The sequence below is a fragment of the Trichechus manatus genome, unplaced genomic scaffold, assembly GCF_000243295.1.
Source record: "Trichechus manatus latirostris isolate Lorelei unplaced genomic scaffold, TriManLat1.0 scaffold00112, whole genome shotgun sequence".
Classification (NCBI taxonomy): domain Eukaryota; kingdom Metazoa; phylum Chordata; class Mammalia; order Sirenia; family Trichechidae; genus Trichechus; species Trichechus manatus.
In genome coordinates, this window is record NW_004444048.1 from 9,543,499 (window position 1) to 9,566,483 (window position 22,985).

The window sequence follows — 22,985 nt, forward strand, 5'->3', positions numbered from 1 at the left end:
GGGGTGCAGAACTCAAATTCTAGTAAAAAGACCAGAATTAGTGGTCTGACTGAGACTGGAAGGACCCTGGAAGATGTGGCCCCCGGACTCTTTATTAGCCCAGAACTGAAACCATTTCCGAAGCTAACTCTTCAGACACAGATTAGACTGGACTATAAAATGATACTGATGAAGAGAGTGCTTCTTAGCTTAAGTTGATACATGAGACTAAATGGGCAGCTCCTGTCCAGAGGCAAGATGAGAAGGCATAAAAAGGGTCAGGAGCTGGTTGAATGGACACGGGAAATCCGGGGCGGAAAGGAGGAGTGTGCTGTCATAGGGAGAGTAACTAGGGTCACATAACAAAGTGTATATAAATTTTTGTATGAGAAACTAACTTGAACTGTAAACTTTCACTTAAAGCACAATAAAAATAAATAAAGGTTGTTTACCACATTCACATATTTCTATGTTTCCATTTTTAAAGTGAGGAATTTCTACATAATTTGGTAATGATTTACTGTTAATAGTTAGAGAGCTTCACAGAAGTAGACATATTTCTGTTTGTAAGTTCATATTATGAGTACTTATGTATGTATGGAGCCCTGGTAGCACAGTGGTTAAGAGCTGGGCTGCTAACCAAAAGGTTGGCGGTTCGAATCCACCAGCCGCTTCTTAGAAACCCTATAGGGCAGTTCTACTCTGTCTTATAGGGTTGCTATGAGTCTTAATCTACTAGACGGTTATGCGTAAGAGTGACTTATAACTGTGTGGTTTGAGAGCGTTATAGAAATACACAGAATAACGTCTGATAGAGATTGAGAGTGAATGTATGTGTGTGTGTGTGAGAGAGAGAGAGATCTAGTTGAGACAGTTTGATAACCTGAGTAAAAGGAAGGGCAGTAGGGTTGTAAATGAGATTTGATAGGATGAAGATTAGCTCTCATTGTAATGAAGGTAAGCAAGGAGTCGGATTTTATTTTTGGTGGTGGAAGGATGACAGATAATGGCATTTTTCCCCACTCTGAAATACTGACAGCTGAGTAGATGGAGTATTTGTGTAGTTTGAGTGGCTGGGATCAGGCAGGAGAGAAAAGGTCTTGGAGAAGTTGGGGTGGGGTGGAGATTTACTCAAAGAAAATAGAATTGCTGCACAGTGCTGAGTTTGATGTTTTTGATACTTGCATTCATGAAATAAAATCAGTCCATGGGCTTGTGTGATTTTTTTTTTTCCCCAGGAAACATCAGCCGCTCCTGTACAGGGAAGGAGATTGTTAAATTCATCCACAGTTGGGTTTTGTCAGGTGAGTACTACAGGGAGGGGCAGTGGTGGGGGTGTGGAGATTTCAGGGCCAAAGAGTTGAAAGAATTTTTGGGAGGAGAAATAATGATAGTATGATGGATCATGGAAACCCTGTAATCTGCATTACAAAGTGGTCTCAAAAGTCTAAGAATTCTTTAGGAGTACATTGTATTTAAGAGTGAAACTCTGTTAAGTCTTACAGATTTTTTACCCTTCTTATCTTTTATAGCCTACATTTGTACTGTCAGTCACAAGAAAACTTTGAACCCCTATTGCATTTTCTCCTTCTCCCTAATTTAGGTAATTCAGGATGCTTTCCCAGGCTTTAGTGTTCTTCTTTGACAACAAAGGAGACAGGAGAGAAAAAAATGACTCCAAACTGCATGCAAAGATCTTTTCTCTTCCTACTCATAGGCCCCACCCCCAAGTACACCCAAGAACTAGGGGTGGTTTATTAGGCATCGTTAACACTCTTTAGTAGTGCTGCTTGCTATTTTGTTTGTATTATACTTCTACCCAATCAATCAGTTGTCTTATTAAGGTGCTTTCATGGAAGAAGGGATGTGTGGAATATACATGTCTTTGTTCTTAGGACCTTCTGTTTAAGCTAAAGAATGTATACCTTCTTCAGTCGTTTTTTTCCTTACAATAAGTACACTGTGACCCATTCTACCTCCAACTTTTTATCAATAACTTGTGTGAAGGACGTGATTCTCACAAGGGTGAGAATGGTAATATGAATGTTAGCAGATGGGTTTTTAAAAAATAAAAACTATTAAAGCAAAAGATACCTAAGAAAGTGCACAAACGTTATTTTCAAATAAATCTTTCACTGCTTTTTTTTTTCCCCCCCGTGGTGAAAATATACACAACAAAACATTCACCAAAGTAATTTCTACATGTATAATTCAGTGACATTGATTACATTCTTCATGTGGTGCAACCATTATTGCTATCCTTTTCCAAATTATTCCACCACTATTAATGTAAACTCAATGCCCTCTTTCCTTTGCCCTCCCAACCCTGGTAACCACTAATAATTTTTGGTTTCTTTATATTTGCTTGGGAGCCCTGGTGGCACAGTGGTTAGGTGTATGACTGCTAACCAAAAGGTTGGCCGTTTGAACCCACCAGCCACTCTGCAGGAGAAAGATGGGGCAGTTGGCTTCCATAATTCCATAAGGATTACAGCATTGGAAGCCCTATGGGGCAGTTCTACTCTGTCCTACAAGGTCACTGTGAGTTGGAATCAACTCGAGGGCAAAGGGTTTGGATTTTTATATATTTGCTTATTTCGTATAAGTGAGATCATATAGTATTTGTCCTTTTGAGACTGACTTATTTCACTCAGCATAATGTTTTCAAGGCTCATCTGTTTTGTGACATGAAGACTTCATTTCTCTTATGGCTGAGTAATAGTCCATAGAGTGTATATACTACATTTTGTTTATCTATTCCTCTGATGATGGTCATTTCAGTTGTTTCCACATTTTGACTGTTGTGAAAAGTGCCACGGTGAACATTCAGTGTATAGGTTTCTGTTTTGTGTTCCTGTTTTCATTTCTGGGTATATACCTAGAGTTGGGATTGCTGGATCCTGTCGTAGTTCTATGTTCAACTTTTTAGGAACTGCCAAATTGTTTTCCACAGCTGGTTGTACCATTTTACATTCCCACCAGCAATGGACGAGGGTTCCAGTTTCTCCACAAACCCGCCAACACCTATGTTTTCTGTTTTGTTTTTGATCATTGCCGTCTAAATTGGGATGAGGTGGTATCTTGTTATAGTTTTAATTTGCATCTCCCTAATGGCTGTAATGTTGAGCATTATTTTATGTGTTGGCCATTTGAATCTCCTCTTTGGTGAACTTTCTAAGTCCTTTGGCCATTTTTTAAAAAGATTTCTCTGTGTGTGTGTACAGAAGTTTTTCATATGTTTTGGATATTGGACCCTTATCAAATATATGATTCCCAAAAATTTCTCCCAGTCTTTGGGTTGTCTTTTCACTTTGTTGGTAAAGTCCTTTGATATACAAAAGTATTTAATTTTTATGAGGTCTCATTTGCTTTGTCGTTCGTTACTCATGCTTTTGCTGTTACATCAGATAATCCGTTGTAAAAACTAGGTCCTGCAGCCACACATCTGTATTTTCTTCCAAGAATTTTATGGTTTTAGTTTTCACATTTAGGTTCTTGATCCATTTTGGATTGGTTTTTGTGTGTGGTGTGAGGCATGAATTACGATTCATTCTTCTGCATGTGGAAATCCCATATTCACAGCAACACTTATTGAATAGACTCTTCCTTCTCTATTGAACGGATTTAGCACCTATTATGGATTGAATTTTGTCCCCTAAAATGTGTGTCAACTTGGCTAGGCTATGATTCCCAGTATTGTATGATTGTCCACCATTTTGTCATCTGATGTGATTTTCCTGTGTGCTGTAAATCGTGCCTCTATAACGTTAATGAGGTAGGATTAGAGGCAGTTATGTTAAGGAGGCAGGACTCAACCTACAAGATTAGACTGTATCTTGAGTCAATCTCTTTTGAGATATAAGAGAGAGAAGCAAGCAGAGAGACAGGGAGACCTCATACCACCAAGAAAAGTAGTGCCAGGAACAGAGCGTGTCCTTTGGACTTGGGGTCCCTGTTCTGAGAAGCTCCTAGACCAGGGGAAGATTGATGACAGGGACCTTGCCCCAGAACTGACAGAAAGCCTTCCCCTAGAGCTAGCACCCTGAATTTGGATTTCGAGCCTGCTAAACTGTGAGAGAATAAATGTATCTTTGTTAAAGCCATCCACTTTTGGTATTTCTGTTATAGTAGCACTAGATAACTAAGAAGCACCCTTGCCTAAAATCAGTTGACCATAGATGTATGGATTATTTCTGCACACTGAATTTTATATTGGTTTATATGTCTATTATGCTAGCACCAAACCAAAAACCTGCTGCCGTTGAGTCAATTCCGAATCATAGTGACCCAACAGGACAGAGTAGAACTGCCCCATAGATTTTCCAAGGAGCAGCTGGTGAATTCCAGCTGCCAACCTTTTGATTAGCAGCAGTAGCTCTTAGCCACTACACCATCAGGGTTTCCATGCTAACACCAGGCGGTTTTAATCACTGCAGCTTTATATAATATGTTTTGAGATCAGAAAGTGTGAGTCCTCCTACTTTATTCATCTCTTCAAGATTGCTTTAGCTATTCAGGGTCCTTTGTCCTTCCATATAAACTTGAAGATTGGGCTTTTCCATTTCTGCAAAGAAGGCTTTTGGAATTTTGATGGGAATTCTATTGAATTTCTAGATTGCTTTGGGTAGTATTGACATCTTAACTATATAAAGCCTTCCAGTCCACAAACATAGAATGTCTTTCCATTTACTTAGGCATCTTTTAATTTTTTAGTAGTTACCTAGTGCTGCTATAATAGAAATACCACAAGTGGGTAGCTTTAACGGAAATTTAGTTTCTCACAGGAGGCTAGAAGTCCAAATTCATGGCACCAGCTCAAACGGAAGGCTTGCTCTCTCTGTCTGCTCTGGGGGAAGGTCCTTGTGTCTTTTCAGCATCTATTCTTTGGTGATCTTCATGTGGTGGTATTGCATCTGTCTTCACCCATCTCTGCTTGCTTCTTCTCCAGTACAACACTGAATAGAGAAGGGGTGATAGTAGCATCCTTGACTATTTTTGTAGATACCTTTTATCAAAATTGAGGAAGTTTCTTTTTAGTAAGGTTATTCAAAATATATACTTACTATTTTAATGACTGTAGGATTTACAGTGATAGCTTCATTTCCCAGTATTAACTGTTTCTGTTTTTCTTCTTTTCCCCTACAATCAGACTTCTCAGAAGCTTATTGATTTCATTGTTCTTTTTAAAGAACCAACTTGTGACTTTGTTGAAACTCTGTTTTGTTTATTATTTCATTTATCTTCATTTCCTTTCTTTCTTTGGGTTAATTTGCTGTTTTTATTCTCACTTCTTGAGAATAAATATGGAGATTATGTTTTAGCCTTTTTAAAAAAATGACTTTAATGCCATAAATTATCCTGAGGTCATTTAGAAGTGCATTGCTTATTTTCCAATTATTTGACATTTTGTAGTTACCATTTTTTCTTTAATTTCTAGATTAATTCCACTGTGGACTAATCTGAGTTATTTGAATTATTTTTATCCTTCACAGTTTGACATTTGCTTTATGTCCCAGCCATTTGGTCAGTTTTGCTAAAACATTCCATGTGTACTTGGAAAGAAGGTGTATTCTGCAGTTGTTTATACTATTAATGTTTATTAGGTCAAGTTTGTTTTAATTTTATTAAAGAAATCATCTATTTTTCCTCCCATCATTTACTGAAAAAGGCTTTTAAGATCTGCCACTATGGTTGTGGATTTGTTTTGAGGCCTGTCAATAAACTTTTGGTGAAAGTATAAATTATTTTAACCTTTTTGGAAGCCAGATTGTCAGTATTTATCAAAATATAAAATTTGATTTAACTTCTATGAATTTACAGGAAAATTTGGCCCAAATATAAAAATGTATATACAAGGATGTAGGTTAATTTATAAGAGCTAAAACTTAAGAGAACCAAATGTTCATCAGTAGAGGACTGGTTAGGTGATGGTATATATCTACAAAAGGGATAGCTAAGTAGGCAACAAGGTAGATATATGTTTATGAAATAAGATAACTGAGGTATAGTAAATGTAAAACAAATTGTAGACAGTGTGTTTAGTAGGATTCCATTTGTTCTAAAAGATGAGATTTTATTTATGACTGTGCATTTGTTCATGTATAGAAATTTTCTGAATGATAGGTAACAAAGGAACCCTGGTGGCGCAGTGGTTAAAGCAATCAACTCTTAACCAAAAGGTTCATAACCACCAGCAGCTCCATGGAATAAAGATACAGCAGTGTGCTTCTGTAGAGATTTACAGCCTTGGAAACCCTGTGGGGTCACTATGAGTAGGAATTGACTGGATGGCTGAGGGTTTGGTTTTGGGTTAGGTAACAGTGGATACCCTTGAGGATGGACAATAAAGACTTTTTTACTGTCTTCTCTCTTGTAGTATTTGAATTTTTTTCTTTTTTTACAGTGTGCATGGTTTACTTAGAATAAAGATCTAGCTGAAATAAGTAAAAGCAGAAAGTAATTGTCACTTAAATATTAACAACAACAACAAAAAATGCTAACTATTGTGTAGAATGAATTCCCGTTAAACACCCCAGGAATTTTATTGACATTTGCCTCATTTATTGTTGCATTTTTCATTGCTATTCTCTTTTCCCCTAATTAAGAATGAGGTTTTTCTTTATTCTGAGAAATTAAGATCAATATAGTCAGCATTAGTGTTAAACTGATTTTCTTAGAAGTTCTGTCTAGGCAAAGCAGCTTTTTAATTCAAGATCTTTAATTCTTACAGGTTATTGATGTTCCAAACAAGTGATTTTTAATATATTGCTGCTACATCAAATCAACAATGAATTGGAATGCAAAACCAGAGAGTGCTACAATGCCATCATCGTATCCTAAAAGCCAGTCATCTTTTTTGCAACAGGCTTTAATAAACCCACTTGCCTCAGCATCTCAGAGTTCTTTCAACTATCCTGGAAGTAACCAAGAAGCATGCATGTATTCCAGTAATTCAAATCTCATTTCACAGCCACTGCTCAACATCAAAAATTATACAACTCCTCAACAAATCTCTGTTTCTGATATGCATAATGGGGCAAATGTGGCCTCACAAACTTCAGTAGAAAGAAAAACATATGTAAATGTTCAAGGACCGAAACAACTAAATCACAATTTGCAAATGTCTTCAGGAGTTGCACAAAATGCATGGTTGAACTCACAAATGAGGAATCCTATGCTTTCTCATACAGGAACAACTGTCGTATCTAATCAAACTGGAGTAACTGTTGTATCTAATCAGACTGGTTTTGGAGCTAATAGGTCTAACATTAATACACTACAGAATCAATTTATACCATCAGATACCTATTCTCTGCAGCTGCAAACCATCCCTTCGAATTCTGTAAGAGTTCCTGTAACTTACCAAGGAAATCAAGGGCTTAACCCATCTTTGTCAGAGCAACAAGTTGACTGGGCACAACACTGTACAGCTAATGGATTGATATTTCCAGACAACAGCTCACTTCCAAAGCAATACTGTTATTCACAGCAAGGCTTTTTGCAAGATACTGCACTTCAGAAACGAAACCCTATGCTATCTGCATTGTTAGAAGTTAAAAATAGTCAGTTTCCCAATCCTGCACTGTCTTTACAGTTACAGCAGAATGCAGCTGTACAGTCACATCAATATGCAGTTACTCAAATTGATAATAGACCCCCTCCTCCTAGTTATGACTGTATATATGCAAGGCAGCCTTTGCAAAATACTCAGCAAGTTAGTAAACACTCACCAATGGAAGTTCCTCAGAATCAAGAAACACACTTACCTGAGGTATTGAAAGACCTTTGTAGTGGCTTTCAGCAACAGTGGCAAAACCCTAATAAAGGAATCAACACGATTGGAAATTTTTGTAATTTGAAAGTAAATGGCAAAGTCAGCACAAATGGAAATTTTTGTAATTTGAAAGTAAATGGCAGTGTAAATCAGCCTGCTAATAAGCCAGTTAGATCTCTTGTGGATGGTGTTCAGACTTTTGCTCAGAATAATAAAGATAAAAGAATGGATTCTGGCAGTTCAACCTCAAATCCAATACTGGACACAAATGTCACAAAAGAAGGGTTAGTGCGTGATATTAAAAAATTAGTAGACACAAGAAAGAAATTATTGGAGCTTGCAAGGAAAATTAAAATAAATCAAAATATTTTGATGGCAGCAGGATGTAGTAAAGCAACTAATACCTCTCACAGTGAATCAGCTCAGAATTCTGAATTGTCTCTGAAACAGACTTCCAAAATTCAGTCAGGGTCACAGGTAACCCCAGTAACTCCAGAGATTTCAGAGGGTCAGCAATCAACTGTAATGAAATCTGCAGAAGAAGCAAATAGAACGCACTGTACATTGAATCCCAACATTCATGATATCAATTGCAAAAAGTCTAACCAAGGCAATTCTATTTTACTAAATTCTGACTGTTCAGAAAAGTTGGCAATGCCAGACCAATTTCATGATTTGCAAGCTCTAACTTCTTTAAAGACATCAACTGTTGAGATTACCCAGACAACGTTAAATAATACCCAACTTTCATCAGAAAATGTCAGGGATGACCAAAATCTATCAACAGATTCTAAAACAATTACTGCCCCCCAGTCAGTGCTTTTTCAGGAATATGTTTCAAAATATCCAAATAAAAATACTCTACTCCGATTCCTTATGCCTAGAGAGAAAACTAAGAATGAATCAGTAAAAAATGTTAATGAAACTATTCAAGATCCTAAACCAAAGAGTTTTGAAATGAATCAGAATACCCAAATCTCTGGTGACCTACCAAATCTGAAAACCATGGAAACTCAGAGTACTTGTAATATAAATGCCAAGGCTTCAGACAAGTCTTGTCTTCTTGATTATAAACCCTCAACAAATGGAATGTCTTCTAAAAGTGACAGTCACTGTTCCATGGAATTGCTAGCAACATGTCTTTCTCTGTGGAAAAAGCCACCTTCAGAGCCTACAGAAGAAAAACATGATGAGTCGAGAACAAACAGAACAACAAGTCACATTTCAAAACCTGTAGAAGTCTATGATAAGAGTCCTTGTGCAGTTGTAGGACCTTCTCAGAATAAAATGTTCAATAACTCAGAACAAGAAACAGCTTTGCCAATGGTAGTGCAGAATTATGAGTCTGCAGGTGCAAATACAACAAAGGGATCAGAACTTCAGATTGCTGTAGTGTCACCTTTAATTCTTTCAGATGTCAAAACAATATCTGTCAAGGGAATAACACCTGAAGCATTACCTGAAATAATGTATCCAGTTATTAAAGAAGGTAGTGTTTGTAGCTTACAAGATCAGTTGGCAGAAAATATGAGCGTATCTCCTTTGAAAGCTAATGTTAGTGAACTAGTAGCAAGTACTACATCATCAACTAAGATTTCTCCACTAATTCAGAAGGAAAAGCAGGACAAGTCAACTAACTGTAATTTAGAAGGTGTACCTAATACCAATCAGGGAAAGCATATCAAATCAAAATCACATGTCCACTCTTCCCCAAATGTAGATACCTTAATCTGTCCAGATGTGAGTGGTAATCAGCAAGTCTTGGATGAATCAAGGGGAAGTACTGTTGTGAGTGGTGATACGTTACAGATTGCCAACATTTGTTCTCTTGTTGAAGGTGATATATCTTATAATTCCCAAATAGCAAAGATATTCAACTCTCCCTATTTGGATAAGGTTGAGCCACAGAAACCTTGTCTACCTGATCACCAAGTAATTAGTTGTAGACAACAAAAAGAACAATTAGATAAAACCACAGAAAATAAAAACTTTGGTTTTCAAAAAGAGAAGATTGTACAGGTCACTGATGTTTCCCCTAAGATAACTCATCAGCCAGAGTCACTGCCACCTTCAGAATCATCACTGAAGAATGTTAAAGCAAATGGAGAAATCCTAGAGGAAAACAAATTGGAATGTATCACTAACAAAGAAATCATGACTAGCAATATGTATTGTTCAGCTGCTATTCAACAGGATAGTCCAGAAATTGATGCACCCTGCAATTATATTTCCCAAGATCCTACAAGCAGCGAGATTTTCAGTGATAAGACATCCCTCTTATACCTACATGATCAGCTGTCAGAACTTTTAAAAGAGTTTCCTTATGGCATTGAAGCTGTAAACTCACGTGAAGGTTCTGCAGGCCAACAAATAACAGAGCAAGTAAAAAATCAAAGTTATGATAAAACTTCTTGTGACTCCAAAGACTCAACATCAACAGACCAAATAAAAATTACAATAATAAGCTCAGAGCAAATGAAAGAATTATTTCCTGAACAGGATGAGCAACCCAGTGATGGAGACAAATTGACAGAACCTCAGAAAGAAAAGCCTATCACGAAAGTAGAGAGTCAGTGTGATCCAAAAGCACATACAGAAGGAGAAAGTCATGATTCTGTAGTATCGAACTTAAAGAGAGATGATATCCATTGCTGTGCGTTGGGTTGGCTCTCTATGATTTATGAAGGAGTACCACAGTGTCAATGTAATTCCATGAAGAACTCAGCTTCAGAGGAAGAAAAAAAAAATCATTGTTCCGCTTTGGAGACCAACAGGTGTAAACAAGGAGAGAGAACCTCTGATAGAGACATCCCTGGTGTTGAATGTAATAGGTCTCCAAATAAGGATTTGAAGACTCCTCTGATTCTTCCAGATGGGAAAAATAGTTTTCCTGAAATAAAACAAGACAAGAATATGAAAGATAATACCGAAACAAAACATAGTAACTCACTAAAGACTGAAAAAGAATTACCTAGTCAGTTTTCATCTAAGTGTGATAAAAAACTAGATCCCTTGCAGAGTCACAAAAGAAAAAGAAAACTTCAGTTCCATGAGGTAACTTTTCACTCCAGTAGTAAATTGATGAAATTCTGTGAGCAAGATTCTCAAGAGAGCCTGCAGAAGAAACACACGGCACAAAACTCACGTCCACTAAAAGCAAAGACAGTTATTTTGACAAATAAAGATCTATACAAGAAGAATGGTTCTTTGATACAGTCAATATCACCAGAAAAGATAAAATTGAAATTCAGAGCAGGTGGCTCTAGATACAAACTTCTGGAAAACAGGAAGTTAGACCAAGGAAATATATTTGATATGGAGAGAAAGAAGAAGAAATATGATAAACGAGAGCAGAATAAAAATGCAGGAAGTTCGTTCAAATTATGTAATTCTTTGTCAAACTTAAATGAAAGAACCAGTATTAAGGAAAAGACAGTATCAATAGAAGTAAAATCCACAAACCTGGAAATCAATATCCACAGAAGTTTAATGAAATCTTCAAATATTAACTCCTCAGACTCAAAGGATATTTCATGTAAAATTAATAGAGTTATGGCACCGAAGGAATATTTACAAAGGCAGAAGCATAAAGAAGCAATTGGTAACAAAGCGTCAAAGAAAAGCTGTGTAATTGAAAAAATTAAAAATGTGCCATGCGATTCTGAGTACATAAGGCCCACTAAACATTCCATGCGAGTAGAAAGTTGTGGGAAGTCAAATGAGAGACACGGTAGCATTGTACAGACTTCTAAAGAATCGTTAAATATTTTAACAAGCCACGGTAAAACTCTCAAAATCCACCATTCTGAGGAGGCTAAAGTACACAAGAGTTCAAAGAATGCAAAAGGAACAGTCGGTGGAAAGCAACCTGATAAAATATGGATGGATAAAACCAAAACAGGCAGACATTTAACCAATATAAATAATGAAGGTGAACTCAGTCAGTTGACACAGCAAGCAAAGGATCAAAGGAAACAATACCTGAACAGAGTTGCATTTAAATGCACTGAAAGTGAAAGCATTTGTCTCTCAAAATTAGACAATTCTCCCAGGAAGCCTAATAATGATACTGAGAGGAGCCAGGAAAATAAACCTAAAAGTTTTATACCTGTGAAAGATGCCACAGAGAAACCGACAGTGCTGGAGTTTAAGTTGTGTCCAGAAGTGCTACTCGAGAACAGAAACTTTGGCGAAGAATGGAAGAAGCTGAAGCCTGCTCCTGGAAAAGAGCAAGCACCTGTACAAGGTCCGGTATGATTTTCTTGATGGTGTCTGCAAAATTGTAAAGCGTTACCTGTAGTTCAGTAAGTGCATTAGCATCTCTCATGTTGGTAGCTGGGAAAGATTTCAGTGCATTTTGCCATTACTTTTTGTTCTCAGTATATCGATGCTTCATTGGGCAAAATTTGTTTAAACTGTAGTAAATTGTTAATGACAAAAGGTATGTAAAATTGTACAGTTTGCTGAATACAAATAGTTCTTTTATACCAGGAAACTCAATGTTGTATAAAACATTTCTTTTGGTAAGTCAGAAATATGCCAGTATACATTATTCTAAGAGCCCGGCTTTTGTTGATTCTCCTTTGGACTTTGTCATTTCAAAGCCCTATGAATTTGTAATTTTGCTCTAAAATATTGGGAAATATTTAATGGTTATTCATGAAGTATTTTTTGTTCCTGTGGAAATGGTTCACCTTATTGTCATTTTGAAACAGTTGTGTTACCACTAAAGTTAAAATGGTAGCATCTAAGTTTAAATGGTAATATCTACTCTACTCATGAAATGGAGGACTGTGGGAATAGTATTGTCCTGTATTAAATTACGTGTATAAAGGCAAAATAGCAAATAGGAGTATTAGGTAGCATAATAATAAAATTCTCAAAATGTTGTACAGGAAGGTGGGAGAAAATAGCTAGCTAGTTATTTATAGTAGTAGGGGAACACTTAAGAGTTATGGATATTAGATATAAAGAGCATTGTGCTGAGAAATTGAGATTGGAAAACTAAAGATTTGAGTGGAAATTTTAGTCTGTGCATGAAGCTACAACATAAACAGGATATATTTTCTTGGAAGGTGATAGGGATATGTGATGAAATTGAGTACAAAGTTCATGTTTTAAAAATAATGATTCAGTAGCTTTTTTTCAACTGGATTCTTAAAATTTGGGTATAAGGGAAGTGTTGAAGTGGGTGGAGCAATGGAGTGGATTTTTATGCCTCATGTGCCCTTAAATATCTTGAAATGTGTTTATTCAGTCTGGGAGTGGGAAGCAATTATGTTGTGAAGATAACTTTTAATGCAACTAATTTTTAAATCAAGGGATTTAAAACACTTCGAGAAGGAGAAATCATTTTGCTAGGTCCTTTTTCAGGGTTATATTACAAATGGATACAACTAGTCTCTTTCAAAATCTATTTTAGACTTACATGATTTTTCTTCATTGTACTAAAAGAGATAAGTAACAGTATCTTGAGATCTGAAAATGAATGTTTAAATAGTTTCAGGAATAAAAAGTACAAAAGAAGCCTGGCTAAAATGTGTTAATACGGAGAAAAGGATGCAGGAAGCCAACCAAAAAATAGGTAAAATCATTTGTTTAAATGTTTATTTTGCTTATACTGCCACTCTGCTATATGTAAGATGGATTATAATTGTGAAACTATTATGAAATATGATTTTATCCATACCCCTTTTTCAGTCATTCAGTATTTGCGTGTATGAGTGGTGGAATGACATTCTCCTACTCTATCATGCTGTGTTGTGCGAAAGTGTGATCTATAAGAAACTAATCCTTTAAATAACGGGTGAGATAAGAGGTTGGCGCTGGCAAACTTTTTCTTCAAAGGAGCAGACAGTAAATATTTTCAGTTTCACATTTATAAGGTCTCTGAACTACTGACCTCTGACATTGTAGTGGGAAAGTGGCCATAGATAATAGTTAAATGAATGAGCTTGGCTGTGTTCCAGTAAAACAGTAGGCTATATTTGGCCTGCAGACTGTAGTTTACCAAGCACTGGGTTTGGTGATTTACATGGTATTCATTTAAACCTCAAAGAGTCTATTTTATTAGATGAGAGGTTAGATCATTTGACTGAAGTTACATTGTTAGTTACAGTAAAGAATTGAACCCAGTCTCCCCTCTTTAAAGTCCATTAAGTGTAACATTTGAAAGGTAGTTTGATGATTTAGGGAAAGAGAGACTAAAACTCTTGGCTGAATTTTTTTATGTGTGTGCAGGGAAGGGTTTTGGGATGAAGATCAACCAGAAAAACAAGCTTTCAGTGTCCAATTTAATTAGTGGAATGAATGAACTTTGTTTTTTTGTTCGTGTGTTTGCATTGAGAGAAGCTAGGGCTTGGGAGTTTTGTCTTTTGGTTACTCTAATAGACAAAGACGGGTTCAGAGTCAATTAAAAATGAAGACAAGCAGAATTTCAACAAAAGCAGCAATAAACAGAAGCATATTTTTGAAGAGTAGAGAGAGAAGGGCAGGGAAGAAAGCCCAACACATAAGCAGGCATGTAGAGATTGAGACATGCATGTAGGAAGAAGCAAGGATGTATTAAAGAAAGACACTCTTAATCAGAACAGGAAAACAATGGAAAGAAGGGAGAAGAATCACCTCTAAGGTTGGAACACAGGAAAGTAGAAATGAGGGATTGGACATGGGGGTTGGGGAAAGAGGAGAGACATAAATATACCTCAAAGAGAGAGGCTCAGAGGTAAGCATAATGACAGCTACAAACAGGAAGATCAATAAACAATTAAGGCGAGATATTCAGAGTTATGACGAAAAGAAACACAAGCCAGGGCACACGCCCAATAAAACCTGAAGCAGGGTGAGAGAAAAGCAAACCAAAGACATAGTCATAGAGCTTTGTAGAGTATGATGAGATATAAATAGGTAAAAACTGATTTGAGAAGGGAGAAAATGGAGGTGGTGCCATGTGGGCATTAAAAGGCATATTGGGAGCAAATGGAACTGACCCTGGAAGATGTATCTCTCTGGGAAAGAGTGAAAGAGGAAACATACACTTAAGATGAACAGTGAATCAGTCAAAAATGAGACCAGAAAAAAGCCACATGCTTCCAAAGAGCTATATAGAAAACTTTTTAAATAAGTGTACATTTAAATTTGATAGGAAAGATTGGAATGTGAATGGTGCAGGCTGAGAAATCTGTGCAGAGTGTGACAGATCTAATACGAATCAACTGGGAAACTCACCTTAGGCATCTGCATTACAAAAATGAAAAACGAAGGACGTAGTAGACTTGAGTTTGAAGCAGAGAAATACTGATGTAACAGGACAGAATACTTGACTGAATTGTAGCATCTCAAAGATCCACCCAGGCGGAAAGAGGAGAAACAAGACTGCATTATCTAGAAAGGAAGGGCTAGAGCAGGCGTGAAAAGTATGGAAATTATTAGCAGGGTAAAGAAGCTAATAAGAAGAAGGATCAGATCTAGAAATGCACAGAAGTAGGAAGAGCTACGCCCAGCAAAACAAGTATAGTGAGGCTGACAATACTGAAATAGTCTGAAGAAATGGGCAGAAAAGTGCAGTTGTGTCTTAGAATATTAGACCAGACCAGAATATTAGAATTATCCTTCCCACTCACTGTAAAGCTGTGTAAGTTGATTGGCACCTGTGCTCTAGGTAGCTGTTAAAAAGATCCTGGGCATAATAAAGTGCTCAAATGATATTTTATTGAGCAAGGGTAAAGCTAGACCCAAACACCCCTGGGCAGTGATGATGGGGATAAGACTAGAGAAGAGCCCCCAAAGGAGATGTAAGATGTGTCCTATGTGTGTAATTTACAGTTCCATAGTTAAAGAACTATAATTTGTCAAACTTTAGCTCCTTGCTCTAGTGTCCTATCCCAAGCACCGGCCGCAGATGGTGAATGCATATTTTTCCTCTTAATTTTGATTGTATAGATCACATCTAACATTGAGTTACAGAGATTTTTTGTGTGTGTGTCCCCAGATAAAAATGTTTTGCCTAAATCCAAACTACCGAAGAGAAGTGTCAGCGCAGATGGACTTGAGACACAACAAAACACAGTAAAAGATTCAAAAGCAATGTTTCAAACCTACAAAAAGATGTACATGGAGAAGAGAAGCAGAAGCCTTGGTAACAGTCCTTTAAAGTAATTATGAGACGTGATGCTGTAATTGCCACAATTAATGTTTCTCTGTCAGAGAGTATGGGTACCAATATATGCTTCATTGAAATTTCTTAATTAAAATGACTTGCGAACCTTGTTTGTAGGTCGGCAGACATTAAAAAATGGTATATGCCAGGGAGAGACCGTAAGGTATTTGAACGTCTACATTGTTGAACCAGGTTTACCATTGTTTTAAAAGGAATTCTTCACAATGAATGTTATTTTGAAATACCAACTATCCATCATGAGGAAGGACAGTTCCTCAGTAAGGGCTTGTTTATTTTAACTGGCACTGTAAGTATATTTTGTTTAAGCTACATTAGCAAAACTTATTTTTTAAAAATACCCACTGACTGTCAAAATGTATTCTCAAGTGTTTTGTACCTCCTAATTGTAAACAAAACAGAAGTCTTGTTTTTTACTTGTTAAACTGAACACAAGCTTTGGATAATGTTTAAACATTACTTTTCCTACTTAAAATAAACATTTATTTTTTAAAAAACTACATATGAAGCCTTAATGGTTTGGTGGTTTTTTCTTTTTTTTTAATTTCCTATTCTCAGAAGAGGAGACATTTTAGAAAAGTGTTTTATCAAGTTGAAATACCAATTAAGCTGTCACAATTAGATATATTCTGGATTGCATTCGGAAAAGAAGACAAATTTTGCTAAGTTCTGAAAAGTGAATGAAAACGCTGAGGGCAAGATATAACCATTTACATGTTTCTGGATTGTACTTTGACTCAGTAAACTTTGCTCAGTTTTATAAAATCTTAATGGCTATATAGTTAAATCTCATTTTATTTATTTTTAAATTATGAAAATATACATGCCAAAACATTCAACCACATAACTTCCAGGTTTGCAATTCAGTGACATTGATTACATTTTTAATGTTGTGCCACCACATATCAATACCATTTTCCAAAATAGGAGCCCTGCTGATGTAGTGGTTAAAGCACTCGGCTGTTAACCTGGGGTTGGTGGTTCGAACCCACCAGCTGCTTTACGGAAGAAACGTGGCAGTCTGCATCTGTAACGATTTGCAGCCTTGGAAGCCCTATGGGGCAGTTCTGCTCTGTTTTATAGGGTCACTATGAGTTGGAATCAACTCAACTTTTTTTTGTTGTTTTTCAAAATATTCTACCACCATTAACATAAACTCTAATGCCCTTTGAACCAAAACTTTACCTCTCTCCCTTCTCCTACCCCTGGCAACCGTTAATAGTCTTTGGTTTCTGTATATTTGCTTATAAGTGAGAACATAAATAGTATTTGCCGTTTTGCAACTGACTTGCTCAGTGTAATGTTTTCAAGGTGCATCCATGTTGTGGCATGCACTAGAACTTATGTTTATGGCTGACTAATATTCCATTGTACATGTATATACCACATTTTGTTTATCCATTTCTCTGTTGATGGACACTATGGTTGTTTCCACCTTTTGGCTATTGTGAAAGTGCTGCAACGAACATTGGTATATAGGTTTTTGTCTGTGTTCCTGCCTTCTGAGTATATGCCTAGGACTGGGATTGCCAGGTCACATGGTAGTTCTATGTTCGACTTTCTGAGTGTCAAAGAAAACAACTTGAGTCTCTGTAAAATTACAGCACAGAGTTTTATTGAGTGAATTAGGCAGTTCAGAACTGGGAAGCAAATCAAAAGTAATAACCTTCATAATGCTCCAAAAGATAAACAGGCAGGGCGGCCTTTATAGGACAAAACAGCAACAGTTATGTAATAGAGAGTACAAACATATCTTTTGAAACATTAAAAGATTTTCTGAGAATATTCTGAGCAAACATTCTTCTGAGAACTGGCTGACCACAAGTTTCAGCAAGTATAACCACATTCTTATCTCCAAGATTTACAGGGTATAGTGGAAAGTTACAGAGAGTTAGAAGGCTGTATTTTTAAAGCAGAAGCAAAACTTATAATCAACATGGAGTCTGGCCTGCATCTTAGCCTGAAGCCCAACCCATTCCAGACTCCTCGTTTGAAAACTGCTCCTTCACATGAGGAATCGCCCGACTTTTCCACAGTAGCTGCACCATTTTATATTCCCACCAGCAACGGATGAGGGTTTCAGTCTCTCCGCAACTTTGCTAACACCTGTTGTTTTCCCTTTTTTTTTTTTTTTAAATCATTGCCAGTCTTACGGGGTGAGGTGATCTGTCATTGTGGTTTTGATTTGCATTTCCCTAATGGCTAATGATGTTGACCATTTGATAAATCTCATTTTAGAACTACATTTCTAAGGGTAGTAAGACTTCAGAAGATAATTGTTGTAGTTATGTAGTGCTGCTATAATAGAAATACCACAAGTCAATAACTTTAACAGATTTATTGTCTCACAGTCTAGGAGGCTAGAAGTACGAATTCAGGGTGCCAGCTCCCGGGGAAGGCTTTCTCTCTCTCTCAGTTCTGGGGGAAGGTCCTTGTCATCAATCTTCCTGTGGTCTAGGAGCTTCTCAGTGCAGGGACCTTGGGTCCAGAAAACCAAGTCCCTTCCCAGCCCTCCTTTCTTGGTGGTAATGAGGTCCTTCTCTCTGCTCCCTTCTCTCTTTTATATCTCCAAAGAGAGTGACTCAACGTACAACCTAATCTTATAGATTGAGTCCTGCCTCATTAACATAACTGCCTCTAATCCTGCCTCATTAACGTGCAGGTTAGGATTTACAACACTTAAAGTAATCACATCTAATGACAAAATGGTGACAACCACACAATACTGGGAATCATGGCCTACCCAAATTGACACACATTTTGGGGGGGCACAACTTAACCCACCACGATAACTTTATGCTCACACAAAAAAAATCTTAAGACTTTATTTTTTTGAGCAGTTTTAAGTTTACAGAAAAATTGAACAAAAGTACAGAAAGTTCCCATTTATCGCCTTCCTCCAGAACATTGTTTTCCTTAAAACACTTTGCATTCTTGTGATACATAGTTACAATAGATGAACCAATATTGAGGCCTTAGTGGCTGAGCTTTGAACCAGTTCAAGCATTCTCCACCATAGATACACTGAATCAGAATCTACATTTTAATAAGATCCCTAGGTGATTATTATATATAATAAATTTTGAGAACCACTGCTGTACTAGTGGTTCTCAGAATTGGGCCCTAACTAGCAGCATTAGCATCACCTGGGAACTTGTTAGAAATGCAGATTCTCAGCAGAGGTTCTAACAAGAACTAACATGTTCAAAGCTCTGCTTACTATTAACTAAAGTCTCTAGTTCATGTTAGGGTTCACTGTGTTGTACAGTTCTGCGGGTTTTGACAAACGCTGGATGTCATATGTCCACCATTACAGTATTACACAGAAAATTGCACTGGCAGCACCTCACTTTCAGGTACTAAAATCTGCATTATTTATCTATTGCTGTGTAATAAATAAATTATACCTAAATATAGTGGCTTAAACCAACAAACATCTACTGTCTCATAAGCTTCTGAGAGTCTGGAATCTGGGATTCTGACACATAGTAATGGACAATATTTTAAAATTACTTAAGGTACAAGCTGCTTATTGTTGCTTTCAACATTCAAAGTACCTTTGGTATCACTTTCAATTTTGGTCCTATAGATTAGATTGGCATTTACCATCTATTTGCATTTTAATAATTTTCACTGTTGGGTTTCTAAAGAAATCCTCTGCTACAATTTTCATCAATTTTCACTTGTTTCAGAGGAAGTAAAGTTTTGCAAAAAAAAAAAGAATTATGTCACAGAAGTCGTAAGTTTTGAGAAGTGCTGTATCCCCACTGTCTTAACCTTTTTAACCTTTCAGATAAAAGTAGACACTGAAACTTTGATTACAAGGAGTTTTGAACATAGAAGCAGAAAAACTAGCCTCATGAATGACAGAAATGAAACAGGGTTTACACTCATGGATTTACATTTCTCAATTTCTCTACATCTATCTAAAAAACCAAAAAACCAAACTCATTGCCATGGAGTCAATTTCAACTCATAGTGACCCCACAGGACAGAGTAGAACTGCCCAATAGGGTTTCTGAGGAGAGGCTGGTGGATTCAAACTGCTGACCTCTTGGTTAGCAGCCAAGCTCTTAACCACTATGCTACCAGTGCTCCCTAGATCTACCTAAGGCCCCTGAATTTCCTGTTCCAGGGTCAATTTGTTATAGTCTTTTTTTTTATAAGTTAGCTATTGGGACCTCGTGACTGTTATGACCCCTGATTTCAAGCACAGCTTATTTCTACATGTTTTTTTTTTTTTTTCTATCCAATAGCTATAGTCTCATTCTGATGGCTCTAGATCCTTCTTAATTTATTAAACTGAGAAAATAATTCCAGTTCCTCTTTATCTCAAAACAAACAAACAAACAAACCTTTTGCCAACGAGTCGATTCTAACTCATAGTGACCCTATAGGACAGAGTAGAACTGCCCTCATAGAGTTTTCAAGGCTGTAATCTTTATGCTTAATCACTGTGCCACCAGCGCGCCTTCTCTTTAACTCAGGTGGTGGTTATTAAGAACTAGGAAGTGAAGTTTGCACCAGAAGAATTAATAAAGTCATCTGAAATAGAGTAGACTAAGATACAATGCCCCGACTTGTCTGTCAGTTTGTCATACTGTGGGGGCTTGCGTGTTGCTGTGATGCTAGAAGCTATGCCACCGGTATTCAGATACTAGCAGAATCACCCATGGAAGACAGGTTTCAGCTGAGTTTCCAGACTAAGACAGACAAGGAAGAAAGACCCGGCGGTCTACTTTTGAAAAGAATTAGCCAGTGAAAACCTTACAAATAGCAGTGGAACATTGTCTGATATAGTGCCGCAAGATGAGCCCCCCCAGGTTTGAAGGCACTCAAACGATGACTGGAGAAGAGCTGCCTCCTCAAAGTATAATTGATCTTAATGCTGTAGATGGAGTCAATCTTTTGGGACCTTCATTTGCTGATGTGACAAGACTCAAAATGAGAAGAAACAGCTGCAAACATCCATTAATAATCGGAACATGGAATGTACGAAGTATGAATCTAGGAAAATTGGAAATCATCAAAAATGAAATGGATAAATATCGATATCCTAGGCATTAGTGAGCTGAAATGGACTGGTATTTGTGATTTTGAACTGGACTATCATATGGTCTTCTATGCCGGGAATGATAACTTGAAGAGGAATGGCATTGCGTTCATCATCAAAAAGAACATTTCATCCCAAGGTTCACCCTTCAGCCAAAGATTAGACAGGCCTAAAAAACAAAACGAGACTAATGGGGTACAACAGCCTAGGACAAGGACTAGAAGGCAGGATGGGACAGAAAAGCTTGTAATAGGGAACCCAAGGTCAAGAAGGGAGAGTGTTGACATGTCGTGGGGTTAACAAATATCATAAAACAATAAGTGTAGTAACCGTTTAATGAGAAGCTATTTGTTCTGTAAACCTTCATCTAAAGTACAATAAAAAAAAAAATTTTAAGAAAAAAACATTTGAAGATCTATGCTGAAGTACAATGCTATCAGTGATAGGATAATATCTACACACCTACAAGGAAGACCAGTTAATACGACTATTATTCAAATTTATGCAGCAATCACTTAAGGCCAAAGATGAAGAAACTGAAGACTTTTACCAACTTTTGCAGTCTGACATTGATCAAACATGCAATCAGGAGGCATTGATAATTACTGGTGATTGGAATGTGACACTTGGAAACGAAGAAGGATCGGTAGTTGGAAAATACGGCCTTGGTGATAGAAACGATGCTGGAGGTCGCATGATAGAATCTTGCAAGATGAACGACTTCTTCATTGCAAATACATTTTTTCACCAACATAAATGGTGACTATGCACATGGACCTCACCAGATGGAATACACAGGAATCAAATCGACTACATACGTGGAAAGAGACAATGGAAAAGCTCAATATCACCAGTCAGAATAAGGCCAGGGGCCAACTGCAGAACAGACCATTAATTGCTCATATGCCAAGTTCAAGTCAAAACTGAAGAAAATTAGAACAAATCCTTGAGAGCCAAAGTACGACCTTGAGTATATCCCATCTGAATTTAGAGACCATCTCAAGAATAGATTTGATGCGTTGAACACTAATGACCGAAGACCAGATGAGTTGTGGAATGACATCAAGGACATCATACATGAAGAAAGCAAGAGGTCATTAAAAAGACAAGCAAGAAAGAAGAGACCAAAATGGCTGTCAGAAGAGACTCTGAAACTCGCTCTTGAATGTCGAGTAGCTAAAGCAAAAGGAAGAAATGATGAAAGTAAAAAAACTGAACAGCAGATCTCAAAGGGCGGCTTGAGAAGACAAAGTAAAGTATTATAATGACATGTGCAAAGATCTGGAGATGGAAAACCAAAAGGGAAGAACATGCTCGGCATTTCTCAAGCTGAAAGGACTGAAGAAAAAATTCAAGACTCGAGTTGTAATATTCAAGGATTCCATGGGAAAATATTAAACGACACAGGAAGCTTCAAAAGAAGATGGAAGGAATACACAGACACATTATACCAAAAAGCGTTCAGTAATTTCAAGAAGTAGCATATGATCAGGAACCGATGGTACTGAAGGAAGAAGTCCAAGCTTCACTGAAGGCATTGGTGAAAAACAAGGCTCCAGGAATTGATGGAATACCAATTGAGATGTTTCAGCGAAGGAATGCAGAGCTGAAATTGCTCACTCATCTATGCCAAGAAATTTGGAAGACATCTACCTGGCCAACCAACTGGAAGAAAACCATATTTATGCCTATTCCCAGGAAACATGATCCAACCGAATGTGGAAATTATCGAACAATATCATTAATATCACATGCAAGTAAAATTTTGCTGAAGATCATTCAAAAAAGGCTATAGCAGTATATCAACAGGGAACTGCCAGAAATTCAGGCCAGATTCAGAAGAGGACATGGAACCAGGGATATTGTTGCTGAGGTCAAATGGATCTTGGCTGAAAGCAGAGAATACCAGAAAGATGTTTACCTGTGTTTTATTGACTATGCAATGGCATTCGACTGTGTGGATAATAACAAATTATGAATAACATTGTGAATAATGGGAATTC

The 22,985-nt window shown here is 37.1% G+C and overlaps 1 protein-coding gene across 5 annotated transcripts in view; it reads left to right on the plus strand.

Annotated features, from left to right (window-relative positions):
- Positions 1-22,985, plus strand: part of RESF1 (retroelement silencing factor 1) — a 49,343-nt gene that overhangs the window by 17,619 nt on the left and 8,739 nt on the right. For 3 of the 5 annotated variants that reach the window (XM_023738093.1, XM_004383630.2, XM_023738092.1), the window contains 4 exons: positions 1,218-1,283; positions 6,710-11,999; positions 13,254-13,337; positions 15,744-15,890. In XM_023738093.1, the coding sequence (XP_023593861.1) occupies positions 6,767-11,999; positions 13,254-13,337; positions 15,744-15,890 (5,464 nt within the window). In that variant the 5' untranslated portion in view covers positions 1,218-1,283; positions 6,710-6,766. Of the gene's footprint in view, positions 1-1,217; positions 1,284-6,709; positions 12,000-13,253; positions 13,338-15,743; positions 16,430-22,985 lie in introns of those variants that run through there. The other 2 variants (XM_023738094.1, XM_023738095.1) reach the window with 2 other exon arrangements.